Source organism: Haliotis cracherodii, unplaced genomic scaffold (assembly GCF_022045235.1).
Source record: "Haliotis cracherodii isolate W230 unplaced genomic scaffold, xgHalCrac1.p SCAF_2, whole genome shotgun sequence".
NCBI classification, from domain to species: domain Eukaryota; kingdom Metazoa; phylum Mollusca; class Gastropoda; order Lepetellida; family Haliotidae; genus Haliotis; species Haliotis cracherodii.
Window position 1 is genome coordinate 44,132,187 of NW_027266275.1, and position 27,077 is coordinate 44,159,263.

The 27,077-nt window shown below is 39.4% G+C and overlaps 1 protein-coding gene across 3 annotated transcripts in view; it reads left to right on the forward strand.

Annotated features, from left to right (window-relative positions):
* The window catches only part of LOC139468142 (rab11 family-interacting protein 4-like), a 403,346-nt gene that overhangs the window by 74,069 nt on the left and 302,200 nt on the right, over positions 1–27,077 (forward strand). For all 3 annotated transcript variants that reach the window (XM_071249916.1, XM_071249917.1, XM_071249919.1), the window contains exons 4-5: positions 9,599–9,795; positions 17,435–17,512. In XM_071249916.1, the coding sequence (XP_071106017.1) occupies positions 9,599–9,795; positions 17,435–17,512 (275 nt within the window). The remainder of the gene's footprint in view (positions 1–9,598; positions 9,796–17,434; positions 17,513–27,077) is intronic.

Genomic DNA, 27,077 nt, shown 5'->3' on the forward strand with positions numbered 1-27,077 from the left:
TTTGATGGCTTTGTGACCAAAGTTCTTCTCTATTAGTGGAAGATGCTTCCAAGCGGAATGATCTTTCGTCTTCTAAGTTTCACATTCTTTGTGCAACATAGTGTATACTGAATTCTGATTGTTGTTTTCTCAAAAGCTATATGCTTGTCGAGTGTATCTAGCTTAGCTATATTATTTGTCAAGGGCCCTTGCCGATGATGAAATTAAGTGGACTGAGGCGAGGGAGATGGTTTAAAAGGATTTATTATCTGTAAAAAGATATAAATGGCACCAATATGAATTGATGTTTAGTCGAGGGAGCAAGAAGGTATTCCCTCAGCTAAGACAAAAAGTGGCATTTGAAAGTGTCCATGTCACACCCAAGGTATGTGCACAAGACACTGCTGGTAAAACAACCAGGAGTAAGAGTTAGAGATAAAGTGTATGTAAAATGAAATAGAGATAACTCGTGGAAAATAACTTTATATATATCGGCAACACCTTTCCCTACCCCCCTTCAGAAATGTTGTCCTCAACATTTAAATGCGCTGAAGCATCCAAACATAAAAGTGAAACCTTTATACAACTACTTACACACATTATGAGCCCACAACGTTAAAAGTCAACAATACAACTATACAAAAAGTTTGAACGGTTCTGAGAAACCAGTGGCTGCTAACGTATCCTCAGAAGGGAAAACATCTTTATCAGACCGCCATTTCTGGGCCAAACCGGAGGAGCTCTGTTACGGATAGACCTCCCCATATCAGAGTTCCGTTCTGACTCATGATCAGTGGAGTCTGCAACAACATCCTCGTCAGGAGCAGGGCCTAGATTTTCGAAACGATCGTAGCCCTAAAATTATCGTAAATTTATCGTAAGGAAATCGTAGGCTATCGTAGCATGTTTTCGAAACTATCGTAGCCCTAAGATATCTTAAGATTGTCGTAAATCTAAGATAGCCCCATAGCTGTCGTAAGGTTATTTTATCTTCATCCAAGATGGCGGCATACTTTTCCCTAGATATTTTGCCAAACAATTAGTCTGCTTTATGTCCAAACATTCTACCATGAATTTGGAATTTACTCGATTCTTATTGGTCAATCAGAGGCTATTAAATCACAATAAACCCCCTCTGATTGAAACAGCTGGTTTGACGGCCGCATCACCGCGGAAGCTAATATTCATAGAACAGTACTATTTTCAGTCATTGTCGGTAGGCATATTCAAATAACTATATCTACAATTACAGGTTACAAAATGCACAGATGTGGTTACTAGACTATTTAAAGGATGTGTGGCAATACATTTTGTGCAGAAAAACACGACAGAAATCAACAAAGGGAATGTATTTACGTTTTGGAGACAACAGAGAGCTTGGAATTTTGGCGCTTTTCTATATATGACTGTGACGTCATATCTTTTGCGTCACAATGAGCGATATGACGTCATAATAGCATGTAGAGCGAAAGCCTTGCAAAGCTTGCTTTGTTTTCTTTAGGGATGCCCACCTCATGTTAGCTTACCAAATTGCCGTGCTTATATGCTTTCAATGCCTGTCATATGTTCGAGTGAAGTATTATGGTGTAAACAAACTGCTTGAGTATATACAACACCATATTTTGTTCGGTGATTCTGTAATTCAGATCGATAACCCACTCAAAACACTGAACTCAACCCATGCCGCTTCACTCAGTATATTTGCTAACACCAAAGAGTTCGCATTTTTTTTAGTCATGGTAGAATGGAGATAAACATACTGTGTTTTCAATGTAGAGCTAGGTTACCTGTAGATTTAACCCCGCTAAATTTAACATTTGAAACCTCACGCTGCGCGTTTGGTTCCAAATTCAATTTAGCGCGGTTAAATCTACAGGTAACCTAGCTCTACATTGAAAACACAGTATGTTTATCTCCTAATTGACATTTCATTTTGTAAAACTGTGTGATTCAAATTGACACTTCAAAAAAACACGAAGAACGCATCAAGGATTTCACGTCAAAAATGTTCTTAATCGCGACAGCGATCCACATAACTGTGGAGTCAATAGCTTACAATATATTTCTATCCGAGTCAATGCTGAAGAAGTGTGAAACAACATACCTTTTCGATATTTTGGGAAGGATAAAAACGGAATGTGTCGACAGGCTACAGTAATGACTGTGACCTCATTGATAACTCAGGGGGAGCTAATCTTAGTTCAAACTCTAGTTGAGAGTGGTTTCCCTTTGTATTTGCACATTGCTCAATGTTACAATTTTCATAAAGACAAATATTTGATAAAAAAAATGATTAAAAACTGTCTGTTGAACAATTGCATTCTTTAAAAACATTGATTAACGGCATATAATTAAATTTTCGTTGGGTTCATGGAAATTCCTGCATTTTGATTTGCTGAATTGGTCACGTGTTATTGCATTCATTTCCCAAATAAAAAATGGGTTCCCATGCTCATTCTGGTTCTCATCAAAATGTAGCATAGTTTGCAAATTCCAATATATGTTCGCAGAAAAAAAAGTTTATTGAATGAAATTTACTGATCAATATAAAATACACATTTTCAACACAATCTTTGCATTCAATAAACCGGTTTTAAAATATTTTGGTGTTTTTAATATTTAAGTCTACATCTTCCCGTTTTATGTTTAAAAAATATATAGATATACTTGAGACCATTCAAACAAAAAAATTGTTGTCACGTTTAGGGTCAACGGACAAATACTAGTAAATGATCATCAGCAATGCTGTCAGACAAGCCAAACATCATTGAACTACGTTCTGGAATAGATTTGACACATTACAAAGTATTTCGCTCCTTAGTCAAATGAAATCAGACAAATCAGTTTATTAGCTCTACTTAATTTAAAAGGATAGAAAATGACTACATTATATGTATGTTTACATTAACTTGTGGCATGTTCCATGAGACAACATAACTTGACAATTCCGAAATTTTTCTATTTGCGAACGAAAATTAGTGTCACTTTTAAATTTTGAAAAGAATTATGGATCTAGATAGATAAAAAATAATTTCATCATCTAAAGACTTATAGCTTGATATTGTATTTAAGTCCTTGGTTAATTCGTGAAATATATTGGATACATAAATAACAAAACAAACTTAACAAGCTTAGATTGTCATAAAATCTTGCTTGTGGGTGCGCTGCTTCCTGAATGTATAATGTTGGTGTTTACACTAATATAAACTTGACTTTTGACATAAACACACACATATACAGTATACATCACATAACATCAGACTTGAACACGCATGTTAAATGCTGAACGCATATGCTGTTCGATCAAAGGTCTCGTCATTGTCATTTAGAATAACGTCCATTACTTTTGTCCTTGACTTTGTACCCGATGTGTTTACATCATAAAGCTCTGCACGGTCACGAGAGGACTATTTGAAGGGAAAATAGTGAAGTATCTTTTGGCTCATTATTTCCATTCTAATAGCTAAAGTGTGGTAACACTATACTTATTGATTATAACATTTTTTGGCTTTGAAAAATGCTATTGCATGGCACACGAATGCTTTTTGTGTTCGGTTAGTCATGGCATCTTTTATCATAAGAACAACATGTCTACATGTAGGACATATGTAGGATTGTACAGAATTTCACTCAAATATGTGCGTGTTCACAATGTGACCTGACAATGGGATCATGAATTCCGTGTCATTTATCTATGTTGTTGTTATTGTCAGCAGCTGGGAAATCCCAGTGACGTCATTGGGAAACACCCGATCTCTAACACAAATGAGTTCTCTGTCAGAGTTACGATAGGTAGATCTATCGTAGCTCTAAACAATCTGCGACAGGTTTACGATAGTTTCAAAAATCTATCTTATCTTAACCTTAAGATATCTTATCTTTGAATGTAAGTTGTTAAGATTTATCTTAGCTAAGATCGTTTAAAAAATCTGGGCCCAGAAGTTGCACCGGGCTCCTCTTCAGCTGAAGCAGATGACTGTTCAGGAGGGCTGGAAGTATAGTGTGTTGGAGAACTGTTAGATGATTGTCCAGGGGACGTGTCAGCAGGCGTTGAGATTTCAAGCTCCATTACAGTTCCTGCTGTTTCCATGGATTCCCTCTATTAGCTTCAGTTCTTTCTTTGTGATCTCGACCAAAGTAAGTTCCATTGGATCCAGCAATCTGAGACACTGGTAGACTAATTGGATCTAGTAACAATACAAAAACCTCCTCAGTGCTTTCACCTTTTAACTCCATGAGTTCTTGGTATTCTTTTTCCTTCAAGGATACAGATTTCGTTGTTCCTGCCTTTCTTTTATTGTTTTTCTGAACACTGGTTCTGCTGGTATTGACACAAGTGGCAGGAGCATGTTCCGATGAAGTGTCTTCTTCGGTCCTTTGCCCTCTTCCTGTTGCAGTGTGAATACTGGGATGTCACTTGAATCAGTGTGAACCTCAAAAGGCAGGGAATAATCGGCATAGGTGAGTATTGGTGGTCCAGTTAAATGACTGATGAGAGTATCAAATGCTGTTTGCTGTTCTTCTGACCAGATCCAATTGTTGTTCTCTTTTGTAGGTCGCCTGCTCTTCTTCTTGGGTCGTCCTATGAGCAAATCATTCAGTGGCTTAGCGATCTTGGCAAAATATTTGTAGTACCCGGTAAATCCTAGAAATTTGTGAACACATTCTGTATTCTGTGGTACTGGCCAGGTCTTTAGAGCTCTAATTTTCTCTGGATCAGTCTCAATTCCATTCACAGATAAAATGTGACTAAGATAATTCACCCCTTCTTTGAAAAGCTCACATTTAGATGGTTTTAGTTTGAAATACTGCTTCCAATCTTTCCAAGTGCTCATCGAAGATGTTGGAGAATATGATGATGTCATCAAGGTAGATTAGACAGTCTCTAAGATTCAAATCTCCCATGCCTTTATCCATAAGCCTTTGAAATGTTGCTGGAGTACTGGTTAGACTGAATGGCAATCTATTACATTCATAAAAACCTAATTTTCTGACGGAAAATGCATTTTTCTCCTCATCATTTTCCTCAATCTTAACTTGCCGGTATACAGAGCGTAAGTCCAACTTGGAATTGAGTAGGGATTAGGAACTGTTCTTGAATTCATCAATCTCATGTCAAGACAGAATTGGAGACCGTTATCTTTTTAGCTGACTAGGACCACGTTAGATGAGTAGGGACTGTGAGATTCTCTGATGGCTCCACATGCAGTCATCTCATGTAAGCGTTCCCTTACTACTTTATATAATCAAGGAGGGATTCTTCGATGGGGCTGCTTGAAAGGGGTCTCATCTGGCAACCTGATTCCATGCTTCACAGCGTTGCAACAACCTAAGTATGTGATACCTGAAGACATGATGCAATCCCAATGCTGTAGTATGTCAGGGACGACTTGCTTCTGTTGATCATCAAGAGGGCTGTCAGAGAAATCAATCTTTGTTTTGCAGTTCAGAGGAGAAGTATCTGTGGTGTCCTCTGATACATGATGAATCCTTCTTCTGGGCTTCTAAGACTGAAAGTCTATCCAAGATCTGCTTCAGAAGTTTGTTGTCCGTCTGGGGCTGTTGTTTTGGCTGCGCTAGTACCAGCTTGGCCAGTCTCTTTATAACATCTGATAGCTGCTGAGATATCTTCGGCAGAATAATCCTTGACGTGTGGCTGCTGTTGGACCTTGGATCTCATCCTTGGATGTGGCTCTCCTTGCAACTCAAATTCAATTTCGCTTGTGGTCTGCAGAAGATCCTCGAAATCCTGTCCTGAGTAAAATGCAGGTCAGGTAGCATTTTTTAATGTTTCGCGAAATAATTCACTCCAGAATCCTGTAGCTTCCTCTATCTGTGTCTCTCTGTCGTAGAGTTTCCAATCTAATTCCCCATGATGCAACGGATTCAGATTCCTGTTGACAAGTCGTGTAGAAAGCTTGCATTAGTGATTCCAGATTATCCACACTGCCACATAGTCCTTCCAGTTTCCTCACGATAGTGTCAACTGTAGCCCTCTTGCCTAGTGAAAGTAGGGACTTCCATTACAGCTGAGACAAAAGCAGGTAGGAAGGCATCATCTCAAATATGGCATCTCTCCCATTTTCAAGTTTCAAAGGATGACTCCATTTTCTGTTCAGTTTTTTCCCCCGGAAAAGTGGGAAATCCTAGGCAACTGAAATTGGTACATCTGCTGGTTGAGAGATCCTCTGTATTCGTACATTGAACTATTTGTAGGGTCATGCTGATCATTGGTATAACCAGTTGAAATCCTAGATGTCTTGGCGTGATAGGCACCCTTTTATGAGACATGTTTACATCTTCTGTTCATCTTCCTGTGTTATGGGCTTGTCATCATTCCAGTTCTCACCTCCAGAAGCCATGTCGCTAGTTATAAGTACTGATACAGGACTATCAATTGCAAAAAACAACAGAAGCACAATCACCCAAGTTCCCATTATCCTCAGGGGTAAACAAGGAATAATGTGAACACACTAAGTACCTCACTAACTGAAGCCAATAAACAGTAAAAAAAAATAATACAAATTTGTGTTAAACACAAGACCAACTGCTCACTCAGGAAGAGGAAACAAACCAACACAAACCATGGATGAGAAAGCAAACTAATGTCCCAGATCCACGAAGGATACTGTGTAAACCGAATGTCAGTTCATAGCAAAAACATCAGGTATTGTGTCACCAGTAATTAAAAGAAAACAGTATGTAACCTACATGACTTTATTAAATAAGATTTTCTTTTAACGTGGACGCAAAGTACCGATGTAAACACCGTAGTCAAGAACAAATTACATAACCGGATGTAAACATGCGTAGTCAAGTACAAGTTACATAACCGGATGTAAACACGTGTAGTGAAGAACAAGTTACATAACCGGATGTAAACACGTGTAGTGAAGAACAAGTTACATAACCGGATGTAAACACGCGTAGTCAAGAACAAGTTACATAACCGAATGTAAATATGTGTAGTCAAGAACAAGTTACATAACCGGATGTAAACACGTGTAGTCAAGAACAAGTTACATAACCGGATGTAAACACACGTAGTCAAGAACAAGTTACATAACCGGATGTAAACATGCATAGTCAAGAACAAGTTACATAACCGGATGTAAACACGCGTAGTCAAGAACAAGTTAAATAACCGGATGTAAACACACGTAGTCAAGAACAAGTTACATAACCGGATGTAAATATGTGTAGTCAAGAACAAGTTACATTACTGGATGTAAATATGTGTAGTCAAGAACAAGTTACATTACTGGATGTAAATATGTGTAGTCAAGAGCAAGTTACATTACTGGATGTAAACACACGTAGTTAAGAATAAGTTACATAACCAGATGTAAACACATGAAATGAAGGCACGGAACGCGAGAAGTGACCGCGAAAACAAGTGCTTGTTTACAGTAGTAAGTGCAAATGCCGATGATGTGGGTCGCGCTCATTCTCATTCACACAATGAAGTAAATACTTAAACTAACTCTAAGTAAATATAGTGAAGAATAAATAAACAATCTAAGAAGTTCAAGGACAAAGTCCAAGATGAGAAAATTATCTAAGTAGACATATCGTTTATACAGATTGTCTCCCAATATCTGGCACTAATATTAATAACTAGTATCAACTAACTTATAATAAATAACTGCAGTGTTAGTCAATATTCTTATCATCACATAATGAACACTTGAAGTACAGTGATCCCTTGCTACAACTCTACCCTCGGGGTCCAAATAATTGATGAGCGTTATCGATGATCAGCGGTTTAACCAAGGTGGATTTAAAAAAAACCCACATCATATCCTTTCAGCAAATTAAGATGAATAAACAGGTATAACAGACTTGGTCAGTAAAAAGATGAAATTTCATATAAAACATCACTACACATGATGATTTACCATTTAAGTTGTATTTCCTGCTCCCAAAGGCATTGTTTTATATGCAGAAGTTAAGATTACGGTGTGTATTTTCTTGTAAACTAAGCCGAAACTAGGAATCAGTTGTGAACACGTTTACTCCAATCTACTGGTGATACAGTTAAAAAGTACCTAATGATACAACTTGAAATAATTTTTATGCAATGGTCGGAAGAAATTGTATCTGAAATTATTATTTTATCAGGAATAATATATTCCAATGTTGTGTTATTTTAGTTGCAGCTTTCACTATATATATTTAGAATTATAAGAACCATAAACATAGCACTTTGGTACAGGTGGTATGCCGGTAATATTTTTATGTATGGAACAATCTGACCAGTCACCATAGGGACTTCACCGCGATACATGTAATTCAATTGCGAAAACATTATGTTGACATTTAATAATCCCAAAATTATTGTAAACATTATTATAATTATATAACTAGATAGTATAATTATGGGATTGAATTGAGTACTTCAGTTCGGATTTGTTGACTAGTATATCCGGTGTTACCTTCTCGCGATGATCAGCTGATAGTGTGGTTTTTTTTAGATTGGGGAAAAACATCGTGTTAGTGTAAAGCTTGACCTTATTGAAAATGTAAGTAAGTTTTGGGAGCTATACGTTACCGCATTCTATTTTGAAGGTGCAATAGCGAGGGAACAGTGTACTTAAGATTTGCGTTCTGTATCGTGGGGTATCGATAAATAGACCCATGTGTATTGTGGGTCAGTAATATGGGTGTGTCATTTCACCCTTAATGGCAAGAGGGCACGGGTGGCCCTTGGGCATGCCAGAAACCTTTGATTGTGGGTTTTGAATCCCGGTTCACCCCAATTATGTTTCTAGGTTAAGCCCAACTCACTCACTCACTCACTTAATGGCAACGCATACAGGCTTTAAAAGGCCTTGAATTTGAAGGTCTCTCTTTAAAAGCCTTGATTTTTGTGTCAAACTTGAAAAGCCTTAAAAATAACCCAAATAGCTTGAAAAGCCTTTAATATGAAAAAAATTCCTTTTAACTGTTTATAAAAGTTTTAAAATTCATCACAAACTTAATTTATTGGTTGTGAATATCAGTCTAGTTTGAAAATTTATGATGTTCCTGTCTCTTTTTTATAGGTCTTACGACTAATATATAGTATGCTGGATTAAAAACATATATCATAGACTAAAAGCCAATAACTCAACTACAAATGCCTTGAATTTTAGTGTTCCATATCAGAATGAACCTTGTGTGGATCTTTGTCCAATAGTGTCAGTATTATTTGGAGAATGTCATGCCTGTAATAGGTCATTGAATCAGACATGCAACTGGAAGTGCATGCAACTTTAGTTTAATAAGAAGCATGTGATTAGTTTACTCATGTGTTTGTTGAAAGCAGAAGTTAAAACCACAAACCAAAATTTATGCATTTTGCAGCAAGTTTGAGCTTGAGGTATTTTGAGTGATGGGGCAGTTTTCTACTAGATGCTTGCACACTTTTATAAAAAAATCAGAATGTATATCTTTCAGCAGATTTTGTTGTAAAAAAAAAAAAATAAAAACAAATGGTCAGTGGAATATATTTTTTTATTACTCGCCTGTTGAAGATAACCAAGTGATATTACTGAAATTTTCAAAACTGCATGGAGTCTCACTCTTTCTCCAAAACAGGTGAGGTACAGAGCCAGCACTCTTATTTTTATCTTTGCAGAGACAATTTGCTGATGGCAAGCACACTTTTGCAGAGTATGACATATCTGGCATTGATGAGACCAATAATAGTGATCTTGTAGAGAATGGTGGCCTGTCATCCAACCTAACTTTCAATTCTTACCTGGCTCCACCGACCTCAGAGGACGAAGGGGATAGCGCCATCAGTGGCAAGTCATCAGAGCTTAATGATAATAGGTATGTACACAAGACATGCACTATGAATTCCTTGATTAACTTGAATTTTAATCTCCTTTGCTTTGTACTAAGGGTAACTATTTTTGCAATTTTCACATATGGTTTTCTTGGACACAAAAAATAATTTCAATAAGTAATGGTTGTAGCGAAATTGGTTGCCCGTAGGATGACAAGAGTCGCCATATTTGCCTATTTGGCAAGTTTGTCAGTTATCCCTTTGTAGTCCAGGCCCTTAGGGAGCCATTATGAGGTATTGTGCAGATGTGTCTACAAGCACCAAATTTGGCACAGGTGTAGACCAGAACATAATTAATCCATTTTTGGAGGGCGCCAAAGCCGGCGCTCATTGGGGCAGCCATATTGGCAAAATCCAAGATGGCCGCCAATCCCTATTTGATTTTTCCTAACTTCATTACCAAAAGTCATAGGATCCTGAATTGAGGCTCTTTTTGTAGGTTTTTGACCTCAAGGTTTCCAAATGTGATCTTTGTTTTGATGTAGTGCTTTTTGGCCAATTAAGTGGTTGAAAACATATTTTATTCAAATCAAATATCTTTTTTATGGTCATTTTACCTCACAGAAAAAGTTCACAAATGAGAACAACATAAGAAATATTAAAAACCCATAACAAACTGTGCTTTGTTTTGACATATAAAATATGCTTTGGACAATTTAATTGTCAGAGTATTGAGGGCAAAAACTTCCTGGTTCAGGCTTAATTTTGATGCGACACAGTAATGTTATTTTCTGGTCTGCAAATGAGATGATGCACTGCTTGGTGGTTGATGGTTTATATTATTGAACACAAAAAGGTCACATAAATTGTTCCTTGCATGTATTTTGTTCTTCTTCCAGAAACGCTGAGAAAGGTTGTCATGACTAATTGGGCATTACTCACGCATAGGTGGCCTATATGGTTACTTGTCCAGTGAATGTGTTCATATTTTTCCGTCTTTGAAGGTGTGTTTAGCTGAAATGGCGAGAACAGTGGTGCTGGTGAAATAATAGTAAATTGTACCTGTGATATTGCGCCAACAATGGAAAGTTTCAATTGGGAACTTTGCTGTCTTTGCCAATCAGATAAAAGTGGACAGTTGCAAACACCAAAGGAGGAAGGGCTTTTGACTCTTGACAGAGACCTGACTGACTTAAGAAAATCAATGCCGTTCCGTCTGGTATTACAGTCGCCTTTGATCAACTAAATGATGGATCAGGTATTGCAGCAACACTCCGATCCAATAATGCTAAGTATCACAAAACCTGTAGGAGCTACTGTAGTAGTTCTCGTGTGAAGAGGCTGCGTCAAAAACATGAGGACAGTGCACAGAGTTCACCAAAAAAACTCAGATCAGCGGGGACATCACATGGAAAAGGCAGTGATGTCAAATGCTGCATTATTTGTGATGGAGATGACCAGACCAATTTATGCAAGGTGGCAACTGACAACGTAGATGCAAATCTAAAAAGCTGGGCAAAGTCAAATAATAATTTCCGGTTAATGGGTAAATTGATTGCACAAGCTGCGGATGCCCATGCTGGTGATGTTTTTTACCATGTCCAATGCTACTTGCATCTGAGAGACTGTGCACACGCTGCTGATCGTCGAGCATCCACAAGCCCTGCTCAACCTGAGTTTCATCCAATTGCTACAGCCCAAATCGTAGCTCTTGTTGAGGATTCAGACTCAGTATATAAGCTATCAGCACTTCGGCAGATATACCGAAATCTGATGGAAGAACAAGGAAGTCCCTGTCATGATACTAGGCAGCCACATTCAACAAGGTTTAAAGAGCATATTCTCAATCTTCTTCCGGAATGGGCTGAGTTTTCACAGGGGAAGGAAATCTACATTTCTAATAATACAAAGATTGCAGATCTGCTTGCGAAAGCTCATGAGTCCCAACTTGGTCAAGATGATGCCCTTTTACTGATGCGGGCAGCGGTGATTTTGCGTAGGTGTTGTCTCCAGAAGCAGGAACCCTTCCATGGGTCTTTCTCCCCAGACTGCCTAACCTCTCCTGTACCAGACGAGCTTCGTAGCTTCATAAATATCATCCTCCAAGGTCCATCAATTCTGCGAGAGCAAGGTAATATCAAAATGGATGAATGTGTGCACGGGAGGGTAAAAATTGCATGTACAATCTCACAACTGCTCATTTACAACACATGTAGTGGGACACACCACACAACCAAAACAAGCACCATACGACATGGAAAAGCGCATGAGACACCATTCCCCCTTTACCAAGGCCTTAAGATGCACGGAGATGCACGACTTAAGAAACAGATCGAGAATGCCCACGAATTCGGCCTATCAGTGTCCTATAGCCGTGTTATGGAGGTGAAACAAGCTATTGCACGAGCAGTCTGCAAGCGCCATTCTGAGGATGGAATTGTTCTGCCAACTTATCTGCGATGCAATGTTTTTGTCACCTTTGATGTGGACAACTTGGATAGTCATAACAAGGGAAACTTTTCACAGGATGAGTTTCATGGCACTGCTTTGAGTGCAACGAACCATCTATCTTGGGAAAACCAAGGAGTAGAGCGAGCTCCTATTCAACTGGACTTCTCTGATACATCTGTGCCCCAACTTCCAGAATCATATGCTATCATACATCCAGTTGAGCTACACAACACTCCCTTGTTTGTACCTAGAAGCATCAACAGCCAAATTCGACCATGTCATGATATGGCGCAGAGGGCCAAGACGAAGGACAAATCCTGGATGGCACATGTCACCACAGTGCTCCAGCAGGGCACTTGTTCAGAAGAAGTCATCACATGGTCAGGGTACAACTCTCGGCTCATGAGTGAGGACTCTCTGAAGCCTCAGGCAGTGATAGGGTTTTTTCCTCTCTTTCCAGACAAAGCAGCATCTCCATCCATGATAAAACATACAATGGAACTCACCATGCAAGGTACAGAGTTCCTGAATCCCGGTCAGACGGGTGTTCTGGGTGCAGATCAGCCCATTTATGCTATAGCAAAGCAACTACAATGGACATTTCCAGACATTTTAGGAGAAGATAAGTTGGTTGTGATGATGGGAGCATTGCATATTGAAGACAAAGTTCATCATATGATTGGAAAGTTGTTGCGTGATTCAGGTTGGACTACAGTACTTTCTCAGGCACAGGTTCTAACATCTGGCCGTGCTGAGTCAGTTCTTAATGAGCAGCATATCAAGCGCACACGTTATGCCCACCAAGTATCTGTAATGTCTCTTTACCTCCTTAAGCACAAGGCATATTCTACTTACTGCTCGAATGTTCATGGACCACCTGAGTCACAGGAGATGTGGGATCAACGATCCAAAACCAAAAATCCGCAGTTCAAGTTCTGGTCTACCATCATGGAGCTTGAGCTATTGATGTGTCGCTTCATTCGGTCTCTACGTGAGGGAGATTTCCTTCTCTATGTCCAAGTATGTGATGAGCTCTGCCCATGGTTTCATGTGATGGACCACACAAACTATGCAAGATGGCTACCAATACATGTGCGGGATATGGTCCAGCTGTCAGAGAAACACCCGAACATACATGCTGAATTTCTCAAAGGGAACTTTGTCGTTCAAAAGTCACCACACAAGTTCAGCCTCATTGGAAAGGATCAGTCACACGAACAATCCAATAAGAGTCTACAGGCACATGGCGGAGCAGCAGGACTCTATGAGAACCCTGAAGCACTAAGACTCTTCATGTTGGTAGGTCCAGACTGCTCGAGATGTGTTGCAGAGTTTGAAGCTGTCCTAGACACACCAAAGTCTAGCACTGCTCATCACGAAGAAGCACATAGCTTCCAAGTTAAGTATAGGAAGGATGTCCTGTCATTTGTTGAGATTGTTGAGCAGCTAGGCAATCCCTTTACTAGTGGTCAAGAACTTGTAGCACTCGACACACAAGAAATTATGGAACAGGAAGTCGTTACATCTCTCTCTAGGGTTCATGAAGTTGGCAAAGACCTTCATGCACAATACGTTTCACAGACACTTGATAAGGTGACAGTGCCAGTGTCAAACACTATCTGACGTAATAAAATCCTGACATTCGCCAATCGTCCTGATCTGACCAAAAAAGGAAACAAAACCAGTGGTTTACAGAAGAAAAATATGACTCTGATCACAACACTCTTCCTTTCACTACAATCACGACCAGATGTAGATATGCAAGAGTTTTTTCGTTTTGAAAATCAAAGGGAACCACCAAGTTTGGCTGATCGTGGTTCACTTCGATTCGGCAAAAAGTCTGATATTCTGGAATGCACCAAAGCGCCAACTGGTCGAGCACTTCCAGCCAAATTAGCCACAGTTGTTGTGCTTGACATGGCCGCTGTTGTTCATATGGTGCGGCCCACATCAGCGAAGACATTTGCTGAGTATGCTACACAACACATTATGCCATTCCTGGAGTCTCAGATAACCGAAACAGTTGCACGTATAGATGCCATATGGGATAACTACCCAGAAAACAACCTCAAATCCCTCACACATCAGCGTCGTGGTACAGGTCCACGGACTAGGATTGGGAATGGCCACACACGAATCCCAAAGCATGACTGGAACGGTGGATTTCTCAAAAACGAGGATAACAAAAAGGAGTTATTCTCTTTCCTCAGTGAGGAGCTTGTCAAAAAAGATTTGAGTGGGAGACTCCTCAGTACCAAATTTGAGAGTGTTCTTTCCAATGGACCATGCGATGTATCAGCTCTCCAACCCTGTAACCACTCTGAAGCAGATACAAGGATATTCCTTCATCTGGCACATGCTGTAGCAGAGGGGCACCAAACAGCTTATGTCCGTACTGTTGATAGTGATGTGGTAGTTCTTGCCATACGCTTCTTCTCTACACTTGGTCTCTCAGAGCTGTGGGTGTGTTTTGGTAGCGGGAACAAAATTCGCGATATTCCCATCCATGATATCTGTTCTCATCTTGGGCCTTCAAGGTCTCTGGCATTGCCGCTTTTCCATTCCATCACAGGGTGCGACACGACATCACAGCTCCTTGGGTGTGGCAAGAAAACTGCCTGGGCATCTTGGCAAAACACACCAGGACTCACTGAAACACTGGTGACACTAACCAATCAACCAGAACTGTTCAGTCTTGAGTCTCTTCACATGCAGAGGCTGGAACGATTTGTGGTTATCATGTATAGTAAGGGGTGTGGTTTGGCTAAAGTCAATGAAGCCAGACATCATCTTTTTACAACTGGTAAAAGAACGCTTGAGAATATACCACCCACTCAGGCAGCCTTTTTTGAACACATAAAAAGGGCACTTCTTCAGGCAAGCTTTTACTGGAATCAAGCAGCCTCAGTTCACCAGGAAATCCCGGACTTTGGTGAATGGGGGTGGCAAAAGGAAGACGGTGGTATCTGGGCGCCATACTGGACACCTCTCGAGGATGCCAGTAAAGTATGTTCCTTCCTTTTGCATTGCGGTTGTGAAAGGTCTTGCACCGGAAACTGTAAATGCAGTAGAGCTGGAGTCCGCTGCACGGGGTTATGCAAATGTGAAGGTGGATGTGTGAACAATCACGATACCTCGATCAATTAGATTAAACCTTGCCAGAGTGATGTTTAACTTACACTAGAAATATTTAGGCTTGCTAGTATTTTTAAATTTCTCATGTTGTTCTCAGTTGTGAACTTTTTCTGTGAGGTAAAATGACCATAAAAAATATATTTGGTTTGAATAAAATATGTTTTCAACCACTAAATTGGCCAAAACGCACTTCTACATCAAAACAAAAATCACATCTGGAAGCCTTGAGGTCTAAAACCTGTAAACAAGCCTTAATACATGATCCTATGACTCTTGGTTTTGAAGTTAGGACAAAATCAAATAGGGACTGGCGGCCATCTTGGATTTTGCCAACATGGCCGCCCCAGTGAGCGTCGGCTTTGGCGCCCTCCAAAAATGGATTTAGTATGTTCTGGTCTACATCTATGCCAAATTTGGTGCTTGTAGACACATCTGCACAATATTCCCCTAAGGTCCTGGACTAAAAATGGAAGCATAACATCAAGTTCAGACTTAGATAATGCGTACATATGGTACAGGCAAGAACACATGATGATAATTATACACATTAATGTGTACACCAACTAACTCTTATCTCATTAACTCATTAACAAACTGAATGGAACAACTGGGTAACGACAAAAAGGGGCTAACTCTCCCCACCGTTCTGCCAGCATCAGATACCCACACAATTTCAAAAATAAAGTAAGACATGTGTCCACCTGCTGGCCAATGCTACATCGCAGCACTCTGCCACACAAGCTAAAATTGCATTTATTTCAAAATAATGTGAACATTTATGACAGGATTTCAGCCATTGACTTGTCCCTAATAATCCGAACAACAAACAAGTATGTATTCCACACCACTGTTTATTGAGCAGCACGTGTAACAAGTATATAAACAATGTCATTCAAACACTAATTACAGTTCTGCTCACTTACATAATCACTGATCACACCTGCAAGTCCATACAGTCCTGCCACCCACGCAACACAGTTTCTTTGTTCTTTGCGACTGCGTCAAAGGCCGACATGAGCCAGCGTGCATGTATTGTTTTTGTGGAAGTACTCTACTCAGCACTAATAGGCGGTGCTATTTGGTGTGTGATTGAATTAATGTAAGGTTGGATTAAGGTGAGGATTCTCCTGTAAACCTGACAGAGGACATTTTCTTTAGATATAAATCCACTGATGCTTGAGAGGAGGGGGGTGTCAAATTTTTGGTTAGGGGCCAGTGGTCGCATTCTTTTGGAGACTCTTTAATTTCACGATTTACAGTATTTCTTTTGAAACATGCTATACAGATCAGTTAAGTGGTGCCTTTTGATGATTTCGGATTTTATTTGTTTTATGTTTTGTTTATTTTCATGACAACAAGTTGGATTTATATTGAAAATGAGGGTTGTGGTTGTTTCCGGAGCAGTCCTGCAATGCACAAAACCTTTGAATATTTATGGATGAAACTTGCTGAACAGCTCAGTGGTGAACTGGTGTCATTTGATGATTTGGGATTTTCTTTTTTTAATGTTTTTATGATGAGACTTTATTGAAAATGAGGGTAGTGCTTGTTTCTGGACAGAACTTCAGAACCATTGTATAATTCTTGATGAAATGTGCTATGCATATCAGTCTAGTGGTGAACTGGTGTCTTTTGATGATTTTGGATACTGAAAAATATTGAACAGCATTATTGTTGTCTTCACTGAACTGAAGGTATCCAGTGGCAGTGAACCAATAGTTAAGTTTAAGTAGCCAAACTCCATTTCTGAATTGCACCAGACAGGGGGATGTGTCTCCTCCTGATGACTCTTGGTTTTCTTAGGCAAGTTCCAGAATTATATTGTAAGTATGTTATATGAAAAGGATATGGAATAGAATTCCTGATTTAGAGGAGGCAGATATGTGTATGTCTCTCCCGCCTCCAGGGGTTTTATCGACCTATGGAAATATTACAGAACATGGTTTACAGGATGCTGACTGGTAATAATATCAAACAACATGGAAACAGTTGAAAAACCGGAAAAGTAGCACATGTTTTGTTTAAATTACTTCCAGATTTATTTCTGAGGAATGAACAAAAAGAGTTGATTAACTATATTTATGATTTTGTTGTCAGCCGCCAGGAAGTAACCGATGAAGACAACTATGAAGATTATGGGGAATCAGAAGCAGATGTATCAGATCAGGGATTACTGTAAGTACATCAAATCTAAGTCACAACTCTTCAAAAATGGAATGCTCTCTACTGACCCCATCGTGACCCCAATGCAATGGTTTAAAAAGTCTTGTTGGATCTACTGGTTGTAGTTATTAGAAAACGTTGGTTTGCACTGTCGTCAGCAATAGTTAGTAGTTAGTATGGGGAATTAGATCACCCTAATCCTTGACCAGGTCAGATGCAACTCCACCCTGGATTTCTGTATAAGACCACAAACACTGTCCTGTATGTTGACCTGAGAACACTAAATAAGAAAACATATCTTTCTTTTTCATTAGTTCTTTATTTACACTGCAGTCATCCATAATGCAGATTGTTTTTGTTTTTTTCAATGTGTCATGAAATAATTGTAACCAGTCCTGTAAGCGCTCACCAGGGTCAACTTTGTATACCTCAGGATCCTTCACCATTCAACCTCTAGATAGGTATGTTATCGAGTATAGTTGGTCTGGTAATCATGATGTGCTTGAAACATTTATGATAATGACCTTGTAAAATATTGTGGGTAAAGGCTGTTTTGCCACAACCTGTTTGCCCACAGATGATGGCACAATGAGGGTTTTGCGTTAAAATCTCAATAGATGCTTGCACAAACCTTCTTCGTTCAGTTGTGCGTGCATAATCACATGCAAATATAATTTTAATTTAGATGATGTCTCTGCGTTCTTAGTTATCTGTATGGTTACATCCTAGCTTGCATTCTGCGTTCTTTGTCCGCTACCATGTAACTGATCAGCATCTATTGTCCTCATGTCGAGCCACAGCGTGTACTTTGAGGTTAGAAGTGAGTGAGGTAAAATTTAATGTTGCATGGGCATTATTTGAGCCAAATATACATGATACAGTGACTTGAGGTTAGGAATTTGGCTAGTGAGGCGTCTGCTAGACACCAGTTCCTTGACAACCATGGAAACCTGGGATAACATTTTATAGCTGGGAGGTTTTTAACCTCATCCCTCTGTTGATATGCCTTCATGCCTTCACTGTATAATTGGTTGGGCACACCCTCAATAATCACTTCTACTTTGCTAAGCATATCAAACACGAACAGTATAAAGAATCATCATTCAACGGTAGAACGTTCAAACACGAGATGAACTCTTTAAGAAGTTACGATCATAGGATATTTGGATTAAGAATGAACAAGACATCATTATCCCCCTTAGATACAAAGAGATGGATTGATAATGATGGTGTAACTACCTATGCTTATGGTTATGGTGGTAATACCGTACCGTCGGGAACTATGAACAATTCTTCTCGTACAAATGCCCTACCCGGTCCATCTTGAAGATAATAAAGAATAGGCTCTCCTTCTTTCGTAACCAGTCGACTAATGTTATACGTCTTAAGGGACCATATGGGATCGGTTGCGCGACGTAGGCCTCCTTTGAGTTCACCGGGCTGGTATAAATATCTTACCCTTACTCTATCCGGAAGTTTTCGTTCTTTGCCTCTCCTCTGTTCTGAAGATTCGGAAGTCACGGATTTCATTTTAATCGCATCGGATGGTTTCTTCCCTATTAATCTCGTTACTTCATTATTCAGCGCTGATACAACGGCTGATAATCGTGTCACCCATTCGGTTGATCTCCATCGCTCGGATTTCATTTCGATCCCATACTGATAGCCAAACAAACGTTCCGCTAGTGTCCGGTTAAATCTTTCGACGATAGCTTGACTGCGGTGGGCCTCTCTTTCACCACGGACGATTTTGACGTTGTGCTTTGTTAACAGTTTAGTTATCGATCCCATAAACTCTCGACCGGGATCTACTTGAAATAGCTTAGGCCATTTTAGTGGTCCGCGTTTATATATGCGACTCAGTGCATTAGCTACTTCTGTTGAATCTTTCGAGATTAATGGCTCAGCCTCTTTGTATCGACTAGCCACATCCACTACTGTTAAAGCGTATTTATACGTTTTGCGTTTTACCTTATCGTGAGGAAGAAACAGTAGGTCATCCTGATGAACTTCATTCGTCGTAGAAATATCAAACTTCTTCCTCGGTATATACCGCGGTGCCGGTAAGTATATTTGCCACAACGCTTGTTTCTTTAACCAATCCTTGGCCACATCTTTAGATACCTTAGCCGCGGTGGCCAATTTTGTTGTTGCTCCTATACCTTTCCAATATCCTTGTGGGCTATAGTAAATTTTATTCATTATTAATTAATATTGATGTTTCTTTTAATACAAATCTGGCTCCAGTGGAAGTGGTCCAGAACCATCATTACCTATAAAAATTTATATCATTGGCTCCAGGTGGTGGTGAGCTGGAGTCAGTTTAGCTGAATCTTATGACTATCGTTGAATCGCATAATCATTTACACATAAAAAATGCTACCTGTAGTAGCAGTATAGGTATATGAATCCGTCTCCAGTGGAAGTGGTCCAGAACCATCATTACCTATACTACTACCAATAGCATCATCATTTTGGCATAAAAAATTCCATCTGTAGTGGAAGTGGTCCAGAACCATCATTACCTATAAAAAATTATATCATTGGCTCCAGGGTGGTGGTGAGCTGGAAGTCAATTTAGCTGAATCTTATGACTATCACTGAATCACATCATCATTTTGGCATAAAAAATTACCCCTGTAGTGGTGGTATAGGTATATGAATCTGGCTCCAGTGGAAGTGGTCCAGAACCATCATTACCTATACTACTAGGCGGGATGTAATAGCCTTGGTCTCTGTTCATTGCTGGCTGGATCCTTTTGATGTAGATGGCTTCTAGGAGTTTCCTGATTTTGTAGTCTGATTGGTTGTTGGCCAGGATCTTGATGTTGTTCCACTGGATGTTGTGATCGGGGTGGGTTTGGGTGTGGTCGGAGATGGCTGATTTTGAGTCATTTTTTTGTACTGAGGTCTTGTGTTCTTTTATTCTAATGGGTAGGGGCCTGGATGTTTCTCCTACATAGGAGTCGCCACAGTCACATTGTATGTGATATACGGCTCCAGCTGGGTCTTCTTTCATTGATGTAGGGGGCTTGCCATTGGCGCTGAGGATGTTCTGGATTGTCCTGCCTCTCTGGAATACTGTATCAATGTTGGCGTGGTGTTTGAGCAGTCTGCGGATCTGGTGGCTGGCTGTTCCTATGTAGGGAAGACTGATGACAAACGGGGCTGTCTGTTGTCGTGGAGGCCGCTCTCTAGGGCTGAGGATGCTGTTGATTGTTTGTTCAACTAGGCTGGTAGGGTAATTGTTGAAGTTAGTGAATACATGGCGGAGGTGGTTGAGTTCAGTTTTTAGCTGTTGTGGCGTGGAACAGATGTTGACAGCACGTCGGGCTAAGGTGGCGATGATTCCTCTCCTGAGGGTGGAGTAGGTGTCAGCATGTAGGAGATTCTGGATATGATCTTGTTGTTGGGTGATACTGTGAAGAGTCAGGGTCTTGGTCTTGCGGAGTAGTATAGGTAATGGGGGTTCTGGCTCACTTCCACTGGAGCCGGGTTCATATACCTATACTGCTACTACAGAGAGAATTTTTTATGCGTAAATGATGATGCGATTCAATGATAGTCATGAGATTAAGTTAAATTGACTCCAGCTCACCAATACCTGGGGCCAATCATTGCTTTAGATGAGCCTAAATGGTAATAAAAATATTCTTCATTATTTTTATCGATAAAGCGATATTCAACATTTTTATTAAGTTCTTCGTTCATTTTACTAGGAGACCAGACTATATAACTACACTCTTTTTGTAAATTGATAAGAAACAATTGATTACCGTATTTGGTTGGTTTGACATCACTGATATAATAAAAACCTTGTGGTAATTCTCTCCATTTAATAGTTTTTTCCATTATTATATATTTATGTAAGCATTTGTCTAAATATAATCACACGATAGTAAGCAATTTATTTTTAATCTCCAACCAGTTCTTTGGTTTTGGCACGGAATAATTGACGCGCTTGTTGCCTCCCTTGTTCTATGAACTTTTTTTTATCGTCTTCGCTAATACCATTGGTCTTACGAGATTTTGATCGAATCTCCTGCTTCATTTCATTGTATTTGGTGAGTTCCGACAGCACTAAACGAAACTCATCCTCGGATATCTTACAATCGGCCACTGCTGTCGAAATATGATCCTCAATGCTATTCAACTTTGCTTCTGCGAGTATCCGAATACTATCATGTTTTAATGCTTTCTTTTGCTACCTACGAGAAATGAATTTTATCGCTATTCCTGCCAGTCCCGAGACTCCGGCGGTTATTTCCATGCTGAGCAAGATAGGCGCGGCGATTATAGTTGATAGTAAACCGACACCGGCTACACTGAGTCCCATGCCAGCTACTACAAGAGCGGTGTCAACTCCGTCCAGAGCATTCACGGCTCTGCGATACTTTTTATACAATCCAAGTCTCAACTCCCTATCCTTTTCTATTCGATGTTTTATGTCGCTTATTTGATGTAATCGAAATCCATCAACAGTTTCCATCTTTTCATCGAGCGCTGGATATAAACTCATAGTGTATATTACGAATATATAATAGTCTTTAATTGGTCTTGCTTAAATGTTTTGAGAGTATACATCAACCTTATCAAATGTATATTATACGGCAAGAATATCTTAGAAAGAGAAATTATGTCACTTTTAATAATTTGAACCCCCTCGAGTGTTGTAACGGGTGATGCTCCAACATGAATAATACTGCAACGTTGACGCTCGTGTTTCTTGAGCCATTTAATCGATAGACCTGGTAATATTTCGAAGGCATCTACCGGTGCATCTCCGAACAAGACTTCAATAATAAGCGTAGAAATATTAGGTATTGCACTCAAGTTCTGTTTAATATCATCGAATTCTGTAACCAAATTTAAACTAACATTTTGGATTGCCGGACGACTATATAACATATGACCTGGTTTTTCTGGCAGGGGAGTGACTAACACACTTTTTCGCTTTGACGGGATATAGGCCGCGAGTACGATGCTACTATTTATTATCTTAGTTAAATTATGTCCCTTACCCATCATCGCATAAGGTGGGGTAATGGCGATATTCAGCAGCCACTTGATGTTTGCTTCGACCATAGTCCATTTATTCTCACTGTTGTAAATAATATTGTACGGAGTGGTTTTAAGGAGTCTACTAACATCGACATCGCTTAAATCTTCTAGATTACCCGTGAATGTAACTTCTTTCCGCTTGTATACATTATCGTGTAAGTGTAAAGCGTATAACTTACCATTGTAACCGGGTTTATCAAATCCTTCCGTATCTCCGAGATCGGAAAGCGCAATTGTATTACATTGTCTTATCGTTCCAGGGCCTGATGCATCAACCATTATTTATAATATGGAGTGTTACACTTAAGTATCCTATATGTACAGGTTGGTGTTTTACATCTAATGCAGAAATTTTGAGGTCTGAAATAATACCCCGCTTTAATTTTTTATATTGTAATAACAAGAAAGATTCCGTTCTACCACTATTATATTTTTCATTTTTCACTGGAACACTTCTGAGTAGAGTTGAAGGACTTTCTAGTTGAATATTATCCGTCGTGCTTATTTGATCAAGATGGATGAACAACTCTTTATAGGGAACTAAATCAGGTAATTTAACATGATCTGGGAACGTGCCAACTAAGCGTGTAAATCCAAGTGTAGGTGATAGGTCAAATAAAGATATTCTTTCATTATGGTTGAATTTCAATGTCCCAGTCGCCTCATTTTGTGTGAAACTAGCTCCACAAGGCTTAAAAATTTCATCATTGAGTGAGCTTATGCTGTAATACCCATCAGGTATAGTAATGGATTTAGCAGTACCACGTGGTGAGATTACTATCAATATCTCATTATTTCTTTTTGCAGGACTTATATTGGTCCACCGCGGGTAATACGTTACATCGCATAGAGCGACCTCGAGTTGCCCATCCGAGTTATCGATAGTACGAAGCAGTTGAATAGACTGACCATTTGTTATTCCCAGGAGTGTAACATACATATCAAATATACAATGATACTATATCATAACTTAAATATGGAATCAGCCATTATTTATAATATGGAGTGTTACACTTAAGTATCCTACATGTACAGGTTGGTGTTTTACATCTAATACAGAAATTTTAAGGTCTGAAATAATACCCCGCTATAATTTTTTATATTGCAATGTTGAGAAAGATTCCGTTCTACCGCTATTGTATTTTTCATCTTTCACTGGAACACTTCTGAGTAGAGTTGAAGGACTTTCTTGTTGAATATTATCCGTTGTACTGATTTGATCAAGATGGATGCACAGCTCTTTATAGGGAACTAAATCAGGTAATTTAGATCCCTCATTTGATGAATCGACTATTATATTAACATCGGTTGCAAATCCAAGTGTAATTCTTAAGTTCCCGGTGGGAACTACACCATTTGCTCCAGGGGATAATTTCAGTCTCCCAGTCGCCTCATTTTGTGTTAGACTAGCTCCCATAGGCTTAAAAAATTCATCATTGATTGAGCATACGCTGTAATACCCATCAGGTATAGCAATAATTCTACCTTTGTCATGTAATATCATTATCTCATTATTTCATCTCGCAGCATTTATATTGGTCCACCGCGGGTAATACGTTACATCACATAGAGCTACTTCGAGTTGTCCATCCCAGTTATCGATAGTATGAAGCAGTTGAATAGACTGACCATTTGTTATTCCGGGAGTGTAACATACATATTAAATATACAATGATACTATATCATAACTTAAATATGAAATCGAGATACATTACTAATCAATCGATTATAGTAACTGCCTCTGGTGCTGAATTTTTAGTTAAATTCCACGATATCTTTGAAAAATACAGTTTCACGGCAACTAACGATAAAATGGTGAACGATTGGTTTCACAATCCGATGCAATTTTGGCAGAATCAGTTAAACTTTGCTGTATGGTGTGCCACAACGGGATGTGGCGTATCTGTTAATGCCCCAGGATTTAAACTATATAAGTCTGTTATATTATTTCACGTGTACTATCAGATTAGACGTATACTTAAAGAAATTAATGCTCCATTACCGCTGGATCCAGCATGGAATCACGCCAATAATATTTATGATAAGAGGGCCGTCGAACGTATTTGTAATGAATTTAATGTTTCTACGAGTAAAGATTGGCGCATTAAAGGACCTAGCCATGGTCTAGGTATTCCGTACTCTGGACAAAGAACTATTAAAGATAAAAGCGATTATTTAATTAAAGAGGGTGTGATCCCTTCAAGCTTTGCTCTCTCGGATAAACAGTTTAGAGCAGATCGTATGAACTTTGAGAGTGGCATTCCTTATATCATAACAAAGTTTGTGCATCCAAATGATACAACAGACGCTTGGAATGAATTTCTTAATGATAAAACGGAAAATAATTTTACTAACCCAGGATTTGAAAGAGTTAATGAATCGATAAGAACTTATGTATGGACAATTCTCGGTGCACAATCGCAAACACGAACGTCCATTATCGGTACTGGGACGGCGTTCGATGCGCAAAAACAGTTTGTCGCAAACGTGGAGGACGCCATTAATTCACCAGTTGACATACCATCGTCTATAAAGCCTTTTCAAGATGCATTACAGTACGCTCAATCCAAAGTGGACTTTGTTTATGCACCGGGACTATACATGTCTCCGAGTAATATGGAACTTAAGATCGGTCAAGTGATCGGTTATAATAATAAAATTGTTATCGCTACCGATCAACAAAAACCAGGTATAAATTCAGATATGAACGTCGAATTAATAACGCAAACGATAACGGGCGAAAAGGGAATAGTCAAACGACAAACACCAACTATCGCACAAACATCTACTGACACACAAGTGTCACCACATATTGCGGCTAAAAATCAACAACATATCGATGAAAAAACAGCGCTTGTAGTGGGTGGAGTCTCGGTTGGTTTACTCATGATTTGGTTAAATAGTCTTTAGCGAATACGTACAACAGCCCTGCAATTGCTACGATCAACCCCCACAAGTTTTGACTAAGCCAAGTGGTGGTCTTAGCTAATAAATTCAATAGCCAGGAAACTATACTCCCTATTATACCGGGAAGTGCGGCCGCGGCTTTCTCAGCTAGCTTTCCCAGTGCTGAACCTAATGCTTTTAAATGCTTTTTTATCCACTCTTTTATACCGTTTTTATCGTTAGGCGGTGATCCGCCGCTACCACCTGTTAACGATAGAGTCAAAGTCGATATAATAAATCCCAACGCGGTTAAAATACTGGCAATTGTTATTCCCTGTTCTCTGAACAATGTTTTAATTTTATCGGCCAGTGTAGTGTCATCGTTGAGGACTTGATCGATAGTTTCTCGAATACGACTGATTTGCGAACGAAGTGCCTTTCTATTACTTGAAGCTGCTTCGAGGCGGGCCAATCTTTCCTCTTCTAGGTTACGCAATCTTTCAGCAACGCAGCGTCTACTGAATTCATCGCCAGCCTGTTCGAGTTTTGTTTTCTCTTGAGCTATATGTTTGTCGATTTCGGATAGCTTGGCTGTATTATTGATGAGTTCTCCATGCATAGTTTGCATTGCCTTGTCAAGACCTCGTAATTCCCTAATACTGAACTCTGAATGTGGTACCTGTAACGTTGAATTATCGTAGTAGGTAAGATTTCTCCGAGTCCGTTCGAGGCCACCATCGAGGCTGCTTCCAAATCATCTGTATTAACGAGTTCTTTCCTCATAGTCTGAAGAGCCTTAGTAGTCTTCGCGGGAAGTTTTGCTCGTCCGTATTCTACAAAACCTAATTTATCACGAACAGTGCCGATACCTTGTTTATTGGCTATCGTAGACAAAGCTAGGGGCTTACGAGTACGAGAATGCATAAGATCAATATCCGGAGCGCCACTCAGTCGCAATATTCCTTTACTATCTATCGTAAACTTTGAATAGTCATGGCCTATTGGGTTAACATAATTTTTATCTTCTTTTAAGGCATCGTAATAATCATTGACAGTTGATTGTAAAAGTTCATCGTTAAGATTTGTGCCACCAAAGTCAGTATCTTCGATTGGGTTATCAAAGTCATCAAAGGTACTTAGATCAAAGTCATTATGTTCAAAATTAGTCATTTTTATATTAAACATAGGGTACATGTTTTCAATATAACAATGTCTTCGCAATACGGACGCAAGTTAAATCCACAACGTAGACTTCGAGATCCATTGGGGGTCAAGGCAATTCGTCAGTCTGTTACTATAACTAATAACCCTAGTACCATCGATCAGAATCAAACGCTTCTGGTTCGCTTTCCTAATCTCGGCGCACACGATGTGTTAGTTCCGGGAACTGTCGGACTAGCATTTACGATTGTTTTGAATTCTACCGATGTTAACAGGGAGCCGGTTCAGAACTTAGGTCGTGCTATTGTTAAGAAAATCGCGGTTAAAATTAGCGGTAATGAAGTTTTGAGTATCGACGATAGCGATGTATACTATTGTTCGACGACTCTCTGGAGAACGGATAAAGAGCGGGAAAACTTACAGTACCAAGGTATTTGTAATAAGAACACATTGAGACTGCGCGTAGGTG